The following is an 18,691-nucleotide window of genomic DNA, read 5'->3' on the forward strand; positions in this document are numbered from 1 at the left end:
TACACTAAAGTAAATTTATTTTTTAAAATATAAATTTAGAGAACTTCTATTATTATATATAAATAATAATAATAATAATACAACAAATAGTCATAAACCCATCTCTTTCTCTCTTTTACTCGTTTCTTCTTCATTTTTCTTTCTCTCTTTCTCTTTTTATCTCCATTCTTTCTCCTCTCTCATTTCTTCCCCAAACCCATCTCTTAGAACCCTAACCCCCAAATTCACGGCAACATCGACGGCAAGTCGGCAACGAGGACAGCGACGCTGCTGGTCCACACTAATAGATGGCGACAAAAAATCATTCACTGTTATTTTTTCGGTACACACTTCAAGCATAACAGGTTCTTTAAGCGATATATATCAGGTTCAAGCCCCGTAGTAATGGCAAAATGCAGTGCAGAATTAACATTGCGAAGGAACATTCTCTGTAAAGAAGGAACATTGGGATTCTATGCCCTCTGTTGATACACGCAAAAATAGTGCCTTTTCTTTGCTTCTTTGGGTTCTCAAGGAAGAAGATCAAAGGTTGAGTTCAGATCACTTGCCAAGGTGACTGGTTAGCTCGAACTCGAGCTCGACAAAAATGGGGTACTGACTAGAATAAAAATATAAAATAGAGAAGCGTGATCTGGTATTTGTACATATCCGTTAACAATGCTGACTTGCTGAGTCAGCACACCGAAAGTTTATCTTTTTTTTTTCTAAATTTTATTAGTACTATTCCTATATATATTAATATATATGTATATAACTATTATTCTCTGCAATCTCCAAAGCCCCACCGTTCTCTCTTTCTCTCTCTAAAACCCCTCTCCTCTTCGTCCTCGGATTCAATTGCGGAGCTGTATTGCTGAAGTCATTACGGTGTTTGCATGTGATTATACTGATTCATCAGGTAATTTCCCGTCCCAAAATCCAATTTTAGAGCTTATTGATTTCTGTATGGCTGGTTGCTTGATCAACCGTTGCAATTTCCTGAAGATGGAATTCTGTTCTTTTCGCTTTTCGGTAGCGTAGTCCGGATATTTTGATTTTTTTGAAGAGGCTGTGCACTTGATGAAGCATTGTAGGAAATTAATTGTTGTGTTTTGTTTGTGATTAATTTTGAGTTTTACTACTATTCTTAAGCGCAGATTCTGTGAGAAACCTTACTTGATCAGCTTCAAATGCTTAGGATTTTTGTGTAAGGTTTGACTATTTTCTTTGGAGCAATTGATGGTAATGTTTAGGTGGTTTGTGCGTGTCATTGTTCTCATTCACACTCTTTTAATTCTAATTCTGCAAATTCTGTCTCATGTGAATTTGTGCATGATCAAGTTGGCTGTGAAGTTAAGGGCTTTATTGCGTGGTAATATAATATTGAAAGCATTAGGTTTCTTCCCGTTCTTGGACATCTTTTGTCCTATAACGCTTCATAGGATTGGTAAATGTGTGACTGATTGACGGACGTAACTATTTAACAAAATAGTAAAGTGTTTTCCTTTACATATCATAGTCTGACTATAAATTGATATTTTGAAAATAAATTTACTTAAAAGAATGAATTCAGCAGTGAGTTTTGTTCTTTCTTTTCCTTTCACAGGTAAGAAACAGTGTTAGAAGTTAATTAGCTACTATCTACTCACTATTGTGAATCATATTTAAAGCAGTAGCTGTTTAATTACTTGTATTTAATGTAATCAATTACTATATAAATCTCTGTGTTATTTAGAAGTTCCTTTATTGGTATTAGTTAATATAAAAGTTATCATTAAATAATTATATTATCAGTATTTATATATTATACGATGACAATTACACCACAGTCAGTGCAACTTTGATGGCTGGTTTAACCATAATGTATGTGCTGCATTTGGATCAGTAAGTTTTCGGGTAATCATGGGCATTTATGAACAAACTCGACATTTTGAAAGAAGAAACCAACAGCTGGCAAGTCACAGCCTCTTGGCCTGATGAGTTATCCCCAAAAAAATTGAACTTTGTGTTGTGTTTTGTACAATTTTCCAATCAATTCAAAGTTTCGAAGTAAAGATCCTTTTGAGCTTTATTAAATAACAACCCAGCCTAATAGCCAAATGTAAACGAGGAGTAAATGTGTTTTCTAGAAGTTATTGTGATCAATAAGTATACAATTTTTTCACTGAACATAATTTGACACTTACTCTTTAGATAATTATGTCAACGGATATTAGCTGATATGTGGTAAACTATCTTAGAAATAATCAAAATGTCTTTCAGTAAATCAAATGCTTTTCATAATTTTTCTCAAGCAATAATAACTTTATTGGTATGGTGTCTACTGTCTGAAGACTACCAGGGCACCAGATTGCGTACTTTTATTGGTATGAGGTGTATTGCGTGAAGAGATTGGTCTTTCAATCTAGTTTAGTGATCTTTTCCTGCCATTTCACTATTTAAGTTAAAGAAATCATTTGAAGTGAAGGATTTAAAGCTTCTGATGATGAATTATGTTAAAAGAGTTTCCTATTTTTTCTTATTTCGCTAATAAGCATCTAAAGTTTTGGGTCAGTCATTCCTCCCCCTTTCCGTTTGGATGGTGTTCCATAGACAGCAGAGCTAGTTCTTGAATAGCATTGTAGGGTATATGTGCCACTTGTAAACTAATATGCTAGCATGTCATGAAATGTCCGCACATGTGCATTGATTCTTCTGTTACAAAAAATCATGCGTCTTGGAACTGCCATGATCCATTCAGGAAAGACTAGAAACTTTGTATGCCTTTGACACGTGTCCTGAGGTTATATTAGAAGAAACCACATTGGTTCACTACACCATGCAATTATTCAGAAATTATGGCAGGATGGTTCCAGAGGTTGGATACTTCTAGCACATTGTTAGGTTAGTTTGTTGGTATAGGATAACATTAGGAATTGAGATTTGGAGAATTTTTCTACATGAGGAGCGAGTGTAAGTTGGCAGAGTGTCTCGAAATAGTTTTTCTGCTCACTGTTATGCTTCACCTTTTACTAAGGGAGAATAATGGCGGTGTTAATTCTTGCCGAAGTCAGAGAAACTGTCTTTAATTACTAGATGCTAGTATGTGAACCTTATGTATTGTTTTTTTTGCGCTGAAGGCAATCATTTCAAACATATTCAGATGGAGGACAGTTTTACCTTTTCATGAGCTAAGCAAACTAGCTACTAAAAGATCTGGATAATCTCATTAGTTGCCTGATGAAGGTGATAGAAGAAGAATACTTATGTGCCTTTCTGTAGTATAGAAGTTCCCCGCTCTTCAAAAATAGAAAGGTCTTTCGGAATGCTGGCAAAGGTTGTGGAATTAACAGAAATTTCAATAAAATCAAATAACTTCGTGTTCCATAGACATCAAGAATCAACCTCAATCTTATTGCATCAGTGCTTCTGAGTAGTGCTTTTCATGTGCAGCAATTTTCAGACTGCCATATTGTTCTTATTCTTCTACAGGAATATGGAGAGCGGTTTGACTGCCGAAGCACTTCTTAGAAATTACCGGCTTGGAAAGACACTTGGGCATGGGTCCTTTGGAAAGGTCAAAATTGCTGAACATCTTCGGACCGGTCACAAAGTGGCCATTAAGATCCTTAACCGTCGGAAAATGCAGAGTCCTGACATGGAGGAAAAAGGTGAGAATTTTTGCATCTATTAGAATGGCCAAAGAATTTTATCTTCTAACTCATATGCAACGTCTTCTACATAACTTTTTGTTCCATTGAAGCAAAATAGCTCTTCTGGTTTTCGTCAACTTGGTGATATCTTGTTTACATTTTGTCATTGCCTTTGTTCCATTCCTTTGAGATTGGATCGTGTGCTTTACAGCTTTCTAAGTCCAAATGATGTTGTACAGTGAGAAGAGAAATTAAAATATGTAGACTGTTCGTGCATCCACATGTTATACGTCTCTATGAGGTTATAGAGACACCGGCAGATATATATGTGGTGATGGAGTATGTGATGCGTGGAGAGCTCTTTGATTATATTGTTGAAAAGGGCAGGTTACAAGAGGATGAAGCTAGGCGCTTTTTTCAGCAGGTAGTATTCTTTGTCATTTTCCTTTCTTTTTTATTGGTGAGTTGGCCTCCATATCAGCAGATGAACTCTTGAAGTTTGTTTCAGTCAACATAAGCTGCAGAATTGTGTTTGTGTTTGGAAACAGATTATTGCAGGAGTGGAGTATTGCCATAGAAACATGGTTGTTCATCGCGACCTCAAGCCTGAAAACTTGCTTTTAGATTCAAAAGGCAATGTCAAGTTAGCTGATTTTGGTTTAAGCAACATTATGCGGGATGGACATTTTCTGAGAACCAGTTGTGGGAGCCCAAATTACGCTGCTCCTGAGGTTGTAAAAGCAGTATACTTAGAAATATTAAGTTAAATAGTTATGAAAAGTACATTGGTGGCTATAATATATTAACATGCTACATATGCAGTGTGTTAAAGTTAAGTTCCCTATATTGGAAATGGTTGTAGGTTGTATCTGGAAAACTTTATGCTGGACCTGAGGTTGATGTTTGGAGTTGTGGTGTCATTTTGTATGCCCTTCTTTGTGGTTCTCTTCCTTTTGATGATGAGAACATTCCTAACCTCTTCAAGAAAATAAAGGTATATGCACTGAACTGTTTCTGGATCTCAATATATGTTCATGTGCTACTATGTGGCTTGAGATGGGGGTCATCATCCTCTAAATAATTCTTGAAATTCTTCAGAGTGGACTTTATACTCTTCCAAGTCATTTGTCACCTGGAGCTCGTGATTTGATTCCAAGAATGCTGATAGTGGACCCTATGAAGAGGATAACTACTCGTGAGATACGCCAGCACCCTTGGTTCAAAGTTAGCCTTCCTCGCTATTTAGCTGTCACTCCACCTAATGCAATTGAACATCTAAAACAGGTGCATAACTTTTTTTCCAAGGTTTTAAGTGCAGTTTGATGTGTTTTTATCACTGATAAGAGGAGAATTCTTCATGATACAGTAAAAATGTATTACTTTGTGTTTCTTTTCAACTTTTTATATCCATAATAATCTTTGGAGAAATTTGGAATTATCTGGTCTTCCTATTCAGTGTGTGCAGTTTAGTTTGTGTAATCAATCTATTTAGGGGTGATGACATGTAATATCTTGTATGCCAACTAATGTTTAGTCACCTATTGTTGTCATCAAACTTCTTATATATATTTTATAAATATAAATTGGCTGGCTATGATGCTGGAAATCTAATGAAGGAGGACCGTGTTTGGGACTAGCTTACATGAGGCAGCTACTTAACTGCATGACCTCCAAGTTTAGTGACCAAATTTTGTAGTGCTTTTATATAACTGAGCCAATTTGCTTACTTTTGCAGCTTGATGAGGAGATCATTCAAAAGGTTCTTAGAATGGGATTTGACAGGAATCAGCTGATTGAATCACTGCAGAACAGGCTACAAAATGATGTATACAGTATTCTGAACTCCTCCTGCTGTCTCTTAGTCCTCAACTTTTAGAATATTAATGTTACAACATTATGGTGCAGGCTACTGTTGCATACTATCTACTATTTGACAACAGGTCCCCCGTCTCCACTGGCTATCTGGGTGCTGAATTTCAGGAGTCCATGGTATGTTTATCCAGATGGAACCCTAGACTTTCTTGATTTACTTTATTGAAATTCTGCGTTCTCCTTGTGCCCTTTTGGATGGATTTTCTATATTAAACACATTTTTTGTCATGGCTATAATCACATGAGAAGTAGTGGAATAGCCTTTCAGTATCTTATGGAGGAATGCCAATTCAGACCTCTAGCAACTCTTAGAAATGGTTTTCATGCTCCCTCGTTCCCATGTTAATGGAAGTTTGACTCGATATGGACTTTCAGATCGAAGATGAAGAAATATAAGCGTTACCTATCTTTACGCTATTGCCCCCCAGAAGTCGTGGCTGAGAATTTGTAATTGTCACATGCTTAAATGAGGGTGGTACAGAAAGTTAGTAATGATGATAATGTTTCATTTTGATAGAGACACATAGATTTTACATCCAAACTACTTTTATCACTATCACACTTCTATCCACATCGCTTCACTTTTGTTGTTATACTTCTATCCAGATCATACATATGCAGAAGTCCTCTCCATCTCAACCAAATCACTTTTATTTCATTTTTTGTCTTTGAAATGTGATGAGATGTTAAGCAATCATAACCCTAATTTTAATTTTGAAGTGTATGTCTCTTGGACTGTAATTTTACCTGCTGCATGAAAGCTGGCCTGATACAGATATTTCTTGGGCATGTTGTACTTGTAGCTTCTTAACTGCATACTTGAGAATTCATTCATCTCTCTTTCCAGGAGAGTTGTTCTGCAGGACCTTATCCAGATGTTAAGATACTTGGCTCCAGTTTGATGCCTCTTATCACAAGAAAGAAGCAATGGCTTGTCGGACTTCAGGTTCAAGTTCTGAAAATTGAGTGCTTTTGGAGATTGCAAAATAAAAAAAGCCGTGCATATATGAAACTTTTCAGCATAAAATGTTCTTCCCGATATTAAATAAGAAAAACCACATGTTGCTTGATTTCTAGTAAACCATTTGGTTTTAGTGTTCTAATATCTGATGTTCTCTTCTTTACCAGTCTCCAGCACGTCCACGAGACATAATGACCCAGATCCTTGGAGCTTTGCAAGGACTGAATGTCAGGTGGAAAAAGATTGGACATTATAACATGAAATGTGTTTTTGTTCATGCTATTCCGGACCAAGGGAGTCTGACAGCCATCAATCACATAAATGGCAATCATTATGTTAATAGCATAACTTCCATCAATGCAAATGTTTCACAACCACAGTGTGTTGTGAAGTTTGAAATGCAGGTATTATATTTTATATTGTCTGTTTTCGCTGGTTTTCTTTTCAATATCTTGGCAGTTCACTATACTAACTTAGAGGTCATTTGACATAGCTTATCATCAGTTAGAACATCTTATGAGACATAATAGTTGTTGAATGCAAATTTAGGAGAACTTGTAAGCCCAAAAAATTACATGGTAGGTGCTTATAAGTTGCTTCGAGCAAAGTAAAGGAGGCTCCTAATTGTTTTATTTAGATATTACAATTCTTATAGCTTTACATAGTGAATAGTAATGCTACAGGGGTTAACTGAAGATATTTCGAAGATGTCTCGGTATTCATTATGATATGTATTGGTACTTTAGTTATAAGAAAGATAAACCCTGTAGATTTCAGGTTAGAAGACAAAACACAAGTTCCGGACTGACTAGGATATGTTTTCTCGAAAGCTATTCCTACCACCTTGAAGACTTTCTGCCGCAATTAGCAATATGTAATAAATGATCATTGAGATTGTTTGAGGGGCTAACATCACACTGGCAGAATGAAATAATACGCATGACCCTTATACAAGTCAAAGAGGGCTTGCTGTTGTTGTTTCCTGTACTAGTTGTTTGTTTCTAACAGAAGAGGTAACTGAAGAATAATCAAACATCGAATACAAGGACAATAGTTGTAATAGCTTATTAGTTATTTCTATGTTTGTAGAATAGCCTTTCTATAGGCTAGCGAAATTCTTCTTGCACTACATGTGATAAAGTAGTGTATTTGTTGTGTATATATTTCTGTTGTTATTGTGCATATGTTTTCACTATCACATAACAAAGTTATATATAGACAACATGAGGCATCTTATTGTCTAGAAGCACGAGAGAGGCACAATGATACCACCTGCCGGCCGTAGAACTATCATAATCAGTTACATGTATCAAGAATAATAAATCTTTACTATTACTATAGTTAATGGAGAGGATTTGGCATATCTTTTACATATGCTCTTGCACACACAAAAAATGTGCTATGTAACTGCATTCTACCGTGTCTCCATGATTGCCTCGCTTTTAGATTCCCTTTGGATTATTTTATAATTATGCACGCATCAGTGATACTTCAGGACATATGTCCTAATAATACAACGAATTTGCTGCTAATGTGATTGAACTAATGACAGCTTTACAAAACCAGCGATGTGGAGTATTTGCTTGATCTACAGAGGCTCAGCGGCCCTGTGTTCCTCTTCCTGGACTTCTGCGCTTTTTTCATGATGCGGCTTGATGTTCTTTAGCTTTCATTTACTTTAGAAAAGGGTTGAAGCATTAATGTAAATATTGCTATGCAAACGTGCATTATATGTTAGGGTTTGGTTTGTATTGATATGTAAAAAGTAGAGTACTTATGCATATATAGGAGGGTTACTACGTCTGTCTATAAAGAGCAATATGTACAAGTATAAACAGTCATGTTTTCTACTACCCCATTATAACACTCCATATCAAATAACCATGTACATACCCAACTTGGATATTGGAGAGCTAATCTTTCTTTCTATAAGTTCCTCATCTTGATATTTATGGGAAGAATCAATTACGTCTAGATTTTTTTTTAAAAATTGTGCAATTATACTTTCTCTCAAAGAAATTTTAAAATTGTACTTGTACTCTCTCTCAAAATTCATTGTTCACATCTCAAATCCTTTATAATGCATGTGATTTTAGTACGAGTATTGCATTCTTGGATCTTGACGATGAAATTGGACTGATTGAGTAAAATAACTTGAAAAATAGGACTTGCAAAATAAAACACTAAAGAAAAGTAAAGTTCTATAAAATGAAATAAGCATTGATAACAATTAAAAGTAAGATTTTAGAAATATTTAGTTGTAAAATAATTTTTAATTAATTGCATAATTATATTTTCATATCAAGTAAGGTACATATTCGGGAATCAACTTAGTAATAACAAATAGAAAATGTGTTAATTATATTTTTCTTAAGAATAAATTTACTAAAAAAAAGTAAGTTAAGATTCACAAAATTAAATTAAATATTAAGTATAAAAAATATCGGCAATTAAAAGCATTAATTTCTATTAAGTTAAAATTGCGTATGAAAATTTAATTATCAAGTGAATATCAAATTATTGGATATTTCAATATTAGATAATTCTATATATACATGAAAGATTACGTTTTCAAAAATATAAGATACTATTGAATAAGAAAATAAATTAAATTCAAATGACTTAATGGATCAAGAAATCACACCAAAAATATGATGAAGTTGAAAATCGCAAATAATAATATTTTATGCAGGAATATTTCAAATTTAGAAGTTAATAAAAAATGTAAACAATAGTTTGACAAAATTTAAAATTTGTTTGTAAATTATAATTAGAATAGTTATAGGGCATTGCAATATACATTAATACTAACAATATGCATATGTCTAATTAGATTAAACTTTTACAAACAATAGTTAATAAATGATTAGTTCAAAATCATTTCACATCAATAAATTCTAAAGAAAAAAACATCAGGATATTGTAGTAAAATAAAAAAATATAACATTTAACAAAAATAATATAACATACATAAAATGAAGTTTAAAAGAACTAGTAAATAGACGTAAACAAATCTACAAACAAAATATGATCAATTTTTTAAAATTTGAATTTCTTATAAAAAAATCCAAAATACGGGACTTCGTTAATTTTATCTTAATATTGAATCTTTTATATATTATATTTTACTTTCGCATAAGTTTGTTCCAATGCAAAATTATTAAACATAATAATTAGTAAATACCAAAGACAAAAATCAATTTAAGGAATATTTTTTATTTAATAGTATCAATTTTAAATTTAAAAATGAATTACGAAGAACAAAATAAATGGTTTCCTCATCAATTAAAACTATAATTATCAAAATTTTTAAATATAATTATGGAAAAAGTATTATTTTAGTCCGCTAAGTATGTCTAATTTTAATTTTAGTTCGATAACTATGTCCATTTTTGTTTAGGTCCAGTAACTTACGAAATTGCTTACTTTTAGTCATCTGGTAGATTTTTGGACAATTTTACCCCTATGAGTGCATATGGACTAAAACTGTCTTTCAAAAGTTGCACAGGGGTAAAATTGTCCGAAAACCTGCCAGAAGACTAAAAGTAAGCAATTTCGTAAGTTACTGGACCAAAAAAAAAATGGGAAAATTGCATAATACCCCCATGTGTTATGCTAAAATTGCACAAAACTTACCTATGTTAAATAAATAGCCATAAAAGACCCTGTGAATTTTGAAACCCTGCAAAAAAGACCCCCTCCGTCCAAAACTGATGGAAGGTGCTGTACACGCGGTGGAAATGAGAGTAGGGCTTTTTTTTTTATCCAATTTCAGCTTTTTTGATAGTACAATAGTCCAAAATACCCTTCTCCTTCATTATATATACAACTAAATATCCCCTCACAAACATACTACAAAAATAGGATTTTAAGTGAGCAAATTTTCAATTTGTCCCTTTTGTTTGAATATAAATAAAAATCATATATTACAAATTAAATAAAATTATTATTTAATTTAATATATTTTCATATTTATTTATAAAATATACTAAATCAATATAACAATCCTACAATTATATCAGATTTTCTTAACTTTTATAAAATGTTATATCATTTATCAAATTAAACTATTATTTAATTTAAATGTATTTTAATATTTATTTTAAAATATACTAAATAAATATAAAAATACCTAAAATTTATATCAATTTTTTTAACCTTTATAATATTATACTAAAACTATTAATATATATTTAAATTAAGCATTTACTATTTTTTATTATTTTAAAATTTTATTAAATTAAATACTTTACTAAATTATTATTTAATTTAAATATATTTTAATATTTGTTTATAAAATATACTAAATAAATACAAAAATACTTAAAAATTATATCATTTTTTTAAATTATATAAAATATTATATTTCAATTATTAATATATATTTAAATTAAACATTTAATATTTTTTATTATTATTTTTTTATTATTTTTAAATTTTGATAAATTAAATAATTTTTATTAATTTTTATTTATTAATTCTTCTCCGTCGTCTTCTCCGACACCGACGAGTCGCCGGCGGTGATAAAAATGGGCAATCTTGGTCTCATTGGAATCGTCTCGATGAGAGGAGTCGAACGGTGGTAGTTTCAGGCCGTGATTCGTCAAGACGGCGGCGAATCGACGCAACAAACATCACGGCAGAAATAAATTTAAAAGTTTTGGATCTCAGCAAAAACTTGATGAAAATGAGAAAGGTTGGTCTCATTCGAATCTTCACGTCGAGGCGAATCTATTGGTGGTCGTCCCAGGCCAGAATTCATCCGGACGACGACGAATCGAAGCCAAGAAGCTTTGACGGTCGTGCTCAAAGCCCAGTCTTTCCGGTCGATGAAAGTTCAAATTGATGGTATGGATATCTTCGTCTTGAGGAGAGGATTCCAATGGTATAAGCCATGGTCAAAAATTCTTTCAGACGAGGATGGAATCATAGAGAGAAGATTCGGAATGAAATAGTATATATAATATATATACGATATATATAATGTATATATAAATAAATATAAATAAAAATATATTTAAATGACTTAAGATCTGGATCGTTTATTTTTTACATTCAAATATTAATGGTTGTTATAAGAAGGGTATAATGGTCAATTTAGCAAAAATTTAACGCTGTTAGGGTTCATCTAACGGAATGGGAGAGTATGCAACAATTTGGAAAACATAGGGGGTTTTTTGCCTATTCTTTTAAAACAGGGGGTTTTTAGCTAAATTTTAAAAACACAGGAGGGTTTTATGCAATTTTCCCAAAAAAAATAGACATAGTTATTGGACTAAAATTAAAATTAGGTATACTTAACGGACTAAGAAGCAAAATTAATTTTTTTTGTATTTTGCTTCACTTATATTAATATTTTCTGTTCAAAGCTTAATATAAAATTATCGAACGGATGTAAGTATAATTTTAAAAATTTCTTTAAAGAAAGTGTAATTCAACATTTTAGAATAAATCTACGTATAATTAACACTAAAAATTATATTCTTATAACGTGTTTAATATCTGCTATAGAGCAAGTCTTGTAGTTTGTGATTTGTGTTGATTTGATTGTTATAAAATTACTGATATATGTGAAGGACCTAACATATCTTGATTTGTCATATGATGTAATACTTGATCATTTTTTAAAAAATAGGGTAAATTATATTAAAATTTATTTAGATTAAATCAAAAACTATACAAATATTCTCTGTATTTTATATAATTATAGCTACACTCCCTCAGATTTTTAGTGTAATATTTTTCAGGGGGTGTTTGTGTAAGTTTTGCATTTGAATAGAAGGTGTAGTTGTAATTACACTTATAACCTCAGCGTGTACTTATAATTTTACAAAAGATAAAAGATGTTTGTATATTTTTATCTAACATTCGAGGATGTCAATGTAACTTACCCTAAAGAATAATAATAATCTAGAATTAGGGTAATCTTATTTCATATATATATATATATATATATAATCATTCAAAGTGACAATGAAATCCAATGGTTGGTGGAAATATAATCGAAAGATTTTTTTTATTAATTTATAAATTGACTTTTTTGTTAAAAATGTAATCTGAGCTGTCAGAATATTAATTTTATGAAAAAAAAATTGTTTATTTGTGTTATAATTATATGATAAGAACGAATTAAGGATCATATGGGTGAAGATAACATTTAATAATATATTTAAGAGTAAATTACATATAGACTCTCTATAAATGTGAAATTATATTTTAGCCCAAATAATTTTTAAAATTATACTTATACCCTCCTGCAAAATTTTCAATGACAATTATATCAGGGCTTGGACCACTAGAAAGAAAATGACTATTGGCTATAATTTTAATAACTATGGACTAAAAATCATGGTAAATAATTTTTATTGACCATAATTAAATAAAGTCGATGCAAAAATATAGATTTTCCACCAAGAAAAAGTTATTTGCCATGGCTTTATACATGGCAAATGTTTTAGCCAAATATTGCACTTTTTGTAGTGGACAAAAGATACTGATGTTAAACTTTCAATTTTCCTTTCATTCGACATTTTATAAATTTTTATTGACAAAAATACCCTAGAAATATTTTTGTACTTGTAGGGACAACTAATGCAATATATAAAAAAACCAAACACATGTAATTGTAATAAAATTTTGTCATCAAATTATTGACATCAGACAAAAAATCATCGTTGATGAATGAAAAAACTAATCACATTATCAATAATTTGTATGAAATGGTGAATGAGGCGAAAAGTAAAAATTTGTGTAATTTTCTTTTATTACATCAATATTTTCTATTCAAAACCTAACAGAAAGGGTAAAATTGTAAGCAGAGAATTCCCGAAGGGAGTGCAAGTTTGATTTTAAAAGATTTTTAGGCAAAAGTACAATTTTATATATAAAAGCTATAAAATTTGTTTTGGATTGATCATACACAGTGTTCCATGCTCAATTTATTATTAGGAATTAAATCTTTTATAAGAAAAAAAATCATTATTGACAATTGTCTCTAATTTAATATGCCACGAGATAAAAATTTGCATTTAAATCTTCAAAATTGCAATATTAATAATACATCAATTACAATAACAACAAAAATTTATCAATAATGATTGTTTGACAATATATTATATATGGTGTGTCATAGTATTTCCATCACTGACTTTACATGTATAATTTCATAAATCTATAAAAGTTATTATTGTGATAAAATAAAATTTATTATTATCTAATATGTGTATCAATTCTGATAATTTTGTTCCAATGTCTTGCTTGTTCTAAAAGATTTTTTTCAGATTAATTATGAAAATTATAATATATAATATAAACTAATCTTCATCTAATTATCTTATAGAGTTGTAAATTTTACCTTACACTAAAAGTGCGTAAATTTGTACAAATATATATATACATATATACAAACAATCATGATTAGAATTTACATATATTAAAAAAAAAAACATAAGTGATGTGAAAATATTTAATAATTATATAAAAAAATATTATTATATTTATTGTATAATTAATTATTATTTTTTAATTAAAAAATCTAATCATACAAGTCGGCCCGCAGCAATATTTGGACATTAAGGTTAGTTTGCATAGGGTGAGGCGGGACATGTTCAGCCTCGCGTCTAACCAACCTCAGGTCGAACGAGCCCACTGATTCTTGTTAGAAGATCGAAACATTAGCAACATGGATTATTACTCTTTGGAATACTAAGGCGACATGTAGGAATAGGGAAAAGTATTATTTTAATCCGCTAAGTATGTCTAATTTTAATTTTAGTTCGATAATTATGTCCATGTTTGTTTAGGTCCAGTAACTTACGAAAGTGCTTACTTTTAGTCCTCTGGTATATTTTCGGATAATTTTGCCCCTATGAGTGCATATGGACTAAAACTGCCTTTCAAAAGTTGGATAGGGGTAAAATTGTCCGAAAATCTGCCAGAGCACTAAAACTAAGTAATTCGTAAGTTACTGGACCTAAATAAAAAATGAACATAGTTATCAAATTAAAATTAAAGTTAGGCATACTTAGCGAATTAAAATAATACTTTTCTCTATAGGAATAATAGCAAGTCGGATGTAACATGTATTGTAGGGCCCTATATTTCACTTGTCATAATCGACTGTGTCACTGCAATTCCATCAAACTCAATTTCTGTTAAAATTTTCCATCACAACAAACTCCATTCCGAAAATCATGATGAAATTTAGTGTTTTATTGTTTTGGCATATACCACTTCTGCAATCATGTTGCTTTTGAGCAAAAAAATATGTTTAGATGATAGAAATTTAAGAACAATGTTTGTAAATTAATGTTTGATGATATAGTTAACTGTAAACGAGGAACTTGAGTTTTTATAAGCCCCTTAAAGTCTTATCTTTCTAGCAAAACGTTTTTTTATGATAAAATCGTAGATTCATACAAAATCAAAACGAATAATATATATCCCATACAATGGGACATCAATCAAATCGCAAGATACGTCAAATCTTACACCTCACAAGCACAAATAATCCTGTTCTTTTCTCTCCTTATTTTACTTTCAAAATGAAATTGATGGCTTGCTCTTCTGTTCTTACAATTACTTACCTTAAAGTAAACATATATAACGTTGCGTAAATTAAGGTGGTTAATTCATGCAATTAAGTGGATGATTACAAACCCTTTTGTTCACAATTCAAAGGGTTAAATCATTATTAATCACATGATAAATATTTCATCATTTGTTCCTCACTTACATGCAATGTACACTTTTTGCAAAGTCTCGTGATCTTACTTTGACATTGAGCTTTTCGGGGCAAAGTTATAATCACTATCAAAAAGATATAATTTTTTGTTACGGTCGGTCATTATAATTAAAAAAAATGTGAAATTATAAAATTGGTTCTGTATGTACAGGAGGTGGTAAAATTAGTCCTTTAAGTATTTGATTGACAATTTTAGTTTTATAAATTTTAATTTAGTGACAATTTTAGTCCCTTTCAACCGAAAATTATCAAATTTTAGCAAGACAATTGGGGCTTAGGCTTTTAGCTACCAAATGGAATTCACTTACACAATCAGCATCCTACATGGATGCTAACGTGGAGTGAGGGTGGGAAAAAACGTGTAAATCAAGTGAGAAAGATTTGGGGTGTTTAATAATTTTTCTAAAATAAATGTTTTCTCCGCCGATTCGCCGGCAACTGTTCGACCCACGGCACTGGACCTCTTTCAAAAGTTTCGCCATCCTCCAACGATTCTAACGCATCATCTCTCATCTTTTTTCATCAACTCATCAGCCACATCTCACCAGTGCCATTTTTGCATTACTGTAGCGATTTTCCGAACTTTCCACCTTCAATTTCCCATTTGGCGTCCTCCCACCTTGAGACCGTCCCCATTGGAAAGCCCAACGTCCAACAATCATTTTCCACCGATTAATTTTAGTTTTCTTCAACTTTCAAGCATTTGGGCATTCTTTCTTTGTCGTCAACTCCTACCCCTCGAAACTCCTTCTTGTCACCATCTTTCGCCATGGGGTCAGCTCCCGACCACATCCACACCCCACGCCATCTCAGCAACAATATAAGGTGCCACGTATTTAAGTTGACACCAGTTGTCAGTCGGGACCTTAAGCCCCAATTTATCCAGGCAATTTTTGAGTACTTTTGATTGAAAAGACCAAAATTGCCACTAAATTAAAACTTGTTAGATCAAAATTATCAATCCAATACTTATAGGACAAATTTTGTCACCCCCCTATACATACAGGATCACTTTTGCAATTTTGCTAAAAAAAATTGTGGCAAGTACAAATCAGCCACAACTTCCCATGGCTAAAATCACGACAAATGTTTTGGCTATGACTAAAAATTATAAGGAATATTGATTAATCGTGGTAAAATTTTAAGTTTTTGCTTTTGATTTTATTTACCCGTGGTTAATAATATTTATTTACCACAGTTTTTTAAGTCTTGATTATTTATAATGTAGTAAAAACTCAATTTTTTTTGTAGTGAATATCTGATCGCATTTATTCTCAGGTTATTATTCTTTTCAATCTTTTATTTTTGAGATCTGCAACTATAGTAATGGGTCAAAAATATCTTTAATTAACCCTAATAATAGATCTTCCGATGCCTAAATAATTAAAATTGATCAAACTATATAATACTCACCAACAATTCGAAGATTCGAAATATTTATACGAATATTACACTTGACCCAGTCATATCAAAGTGACATCAAATATACTGGACAATCAGAATCAAAGATGACATCATTGCGTGGATTCGGGTCAGGTTGACCCGCACCGGCCCTAACGAACAGACGCTACCTCTGAGCGTTTGGGGATTATGGCATTTTTGTAAATTTCAGAGTTAAGGAGATGAAGCCCACATCAACACATGTGTGTATCAGTGTACATATGTATTTGTAATAAGATTACAAGATACTTCTTTTTGTTGGGACTATTCCGATAAGGCCGCAAATATTTAAATTAAGGGTTAGTGAAATTCAGATACTCTTACAAAATGAAAAATTTTATATATATATTTTTAAAAAGTTTTGAAATTATATTAAAAAAAATTGATTTACATATGGCCTTTTTTTGTTAGAATTTGATGAAAAATTACTAATTTTTACTCAAAAAATTACACGTATTTTTAATTTTATCTCTCATTTAATTTGTAATTTTTAAAGGATAATCGTAATATATATGTATGTGGAGTGAGGTTAATATTATTATATTTTTTTTTACCTTATATGTACGAAATTATTACATAGAAATGATGGACGGGAGATAAAATTGAATATTATGTAATTCCTTTTTTTTTTTTTTGGCTAATACCAGCATTTTTTGTCCAAACATTGATGAATCGGGTCCTTTTTAGAGGGGATGTACGTGTAATATACATTTTTTTTGGAAAAAAAAGTGTAGTTTCACATTTTTAGTGGGGTTTAAATATAATTAACCCTTAAATTAAAATAAATTAATATCAGTATTTTAATTTAGGGATTTTATTAATTAATTCTATCAATTTATTCACATTCGATCTACGCACAAATGAACGTAATTCTAAATTAAAAAAAAAAAGAAAAAGGAAACTGAAAAAAAAATGATATAATTAAAGGAATTGACAATGCACAAAATGTTTAAATAAAACCTATGCCCTAACTCTTATATGGTCAGGTGCATGATCGCTACACTGACCCAATTAATCTACTTCTATTACTTTTCAACAAATTTAAAAAATATATATATATATATATATATATATTTTGAATTTTGTATCTAAAGTTAGTATTTTATTTTATTTTATTTTCTACCATATACATCATATATGTAATATTTATTTCATTTTTATATTTAATAAATAAAATCTTGACGTGTTATTCATCTAATGATATCAACTTTCAAGTCATGTGTGGAACTCGTTGGTCAATATGAAAGTTTAAATTTTGATTGTGAGCAATCAATATATACCATGGTAAATTAATTAGGGTAAATTACAACGACCTCTCCTGAAGTTTTGTATAATTATGAGTACTTCCTCGTTGTTTGAAAAATTATCAATACCCTCTTGATTTTGACGGTCGTCTAATTACATTTAACCCATTCTGTTAGTTTTCATCTGTTTTTATAGTATATATATATAAATGAAATGTTGTGTGACAAAATCAAATTTTCATTTTTCTGAAAATTACATTTAAACTAAATTCAACATCACGTATAAGAAAATACTTTTTCTTGCATTTGAAAAATAGAAAATTCTCCGTTATTTAGTATTAAAAAAATTTATATTAAATAGAAAAAGATTATATTTAGTATTAATAAATTTTATATTAACTAGAAAAGGATTATATTGATATTATATTTACTAAGAAAATATAAATTCAAGATATTATAAATTATACGACTAAAAATTGTCATTGATAAAAAAATATAAATTATATACGTATATTAATATTCAACTAGCAAATATTTAGATAATAATTCATTATTTTTTTATTCTTGAAAAAAAATTATTTATTAAAGTTTTTTTAGAGTTAAACCAATATGCACTATTTTAAAAATATTTAAACACAAAATAATCAAGAAATAATAATTTATGTGATGCTAGTGGTACTATATCCTTTTTGGTTATTTTATCGATACAAGATTTTATTATGCTAAATATTTTAATATTTTATAAGATATTTTTGTATCTTATAAGCTTAAATATATTACTTTATTTAAATGATTTATGAGCTTAATTATTTTTAAAATA

At 30.5% G+C, this 18,691-nt stretch overlaps 1 protein-coding gene across 4 annotated transcripts; it reads left to right on the plus strand.

Annotated features, from left to right (window-relative positions):
* Positions 122-8,376, plus strand: LOC105157951 (SNF1-related protein kinase catalytic subunit alpha KIN10). Of its 4 annotated transcripts, none has more exons than XM_020692727.1 (12): positions 122-898; positions 1,137-1,191; positions 3,451-3,629; positions 3,851-4,035; positions 4,136-4,342; positions 4,474-4,605; positions 4,710-4,895; positions 5,347-5,436; positions 5,517-5,600; positions 6,331-6,429; positions 6,612-6,848; positions 7,997-8,376. In XM_020692727.1, the coding sequence occupies exons 3-12, from the start codon at positions 3,455-3,457 to the stop codon at positions 8,108-8,110; spliced, it is 1,509 nt and encodes a 502-aa protein (XP_020548386.1). In that variant the 5' UTR covers positions 122-898; positions 1,137-1,191; positions 3,451-3,454; the 3' UTR covers positions 8,111-8,376. The 4 variants fall into 4 exon arrangements, with proteins under 4 accessions (XP_020548386.1, XP_011072806.1, XP_011072805.1 ...); XM_011074504.2 differs by lacking the exon at positions 1,137-1,191 and having other exon boundaries at positions 122-322; positions 404-898; XM_011074503.2 differs by lacking the exon at positions 1,137-1,191.

Source organism: Sesamum indicum, linkage group LG3 (assembly GCF_000512975.1).
Source record: "Sesamum indicum cultivar Zhongzhi No. 13 linkage group LG3, S_indicum_v1.0, whole genome shotgun sequence".
Classification (NCBI taxonomy): domain Eukaryota; kingdom Viridiplantae; phylum Streptophyta; class Magnoliopsida; order Lamiales; family Pedaliaceae; genus Sesamum; species Sesamum indicum.

Coding starts and splice junctions, on each gene's coding strand:
- LOC105157951 (XM_020692727.1), top strand. CDS start 3,455: ATGGAGAGCGGTTTGACTGCCGAAGCACTTCTTAGAAATTACCGGCTT. Junction 4,896..5,346: donor CAATTGAACATCTAAAACAG/GTGCATAACTTT, acceptor TTACTTTTGCAG/CTTGATGAGGAGATCATTCA. Junction 6,430..6,611: donor AATGGCTTGTCGGACTTCAG/GTTCAAGTTCTG, acceptor CTTCTTTACCAG/TCTCCAGCACGTCCACGAGA.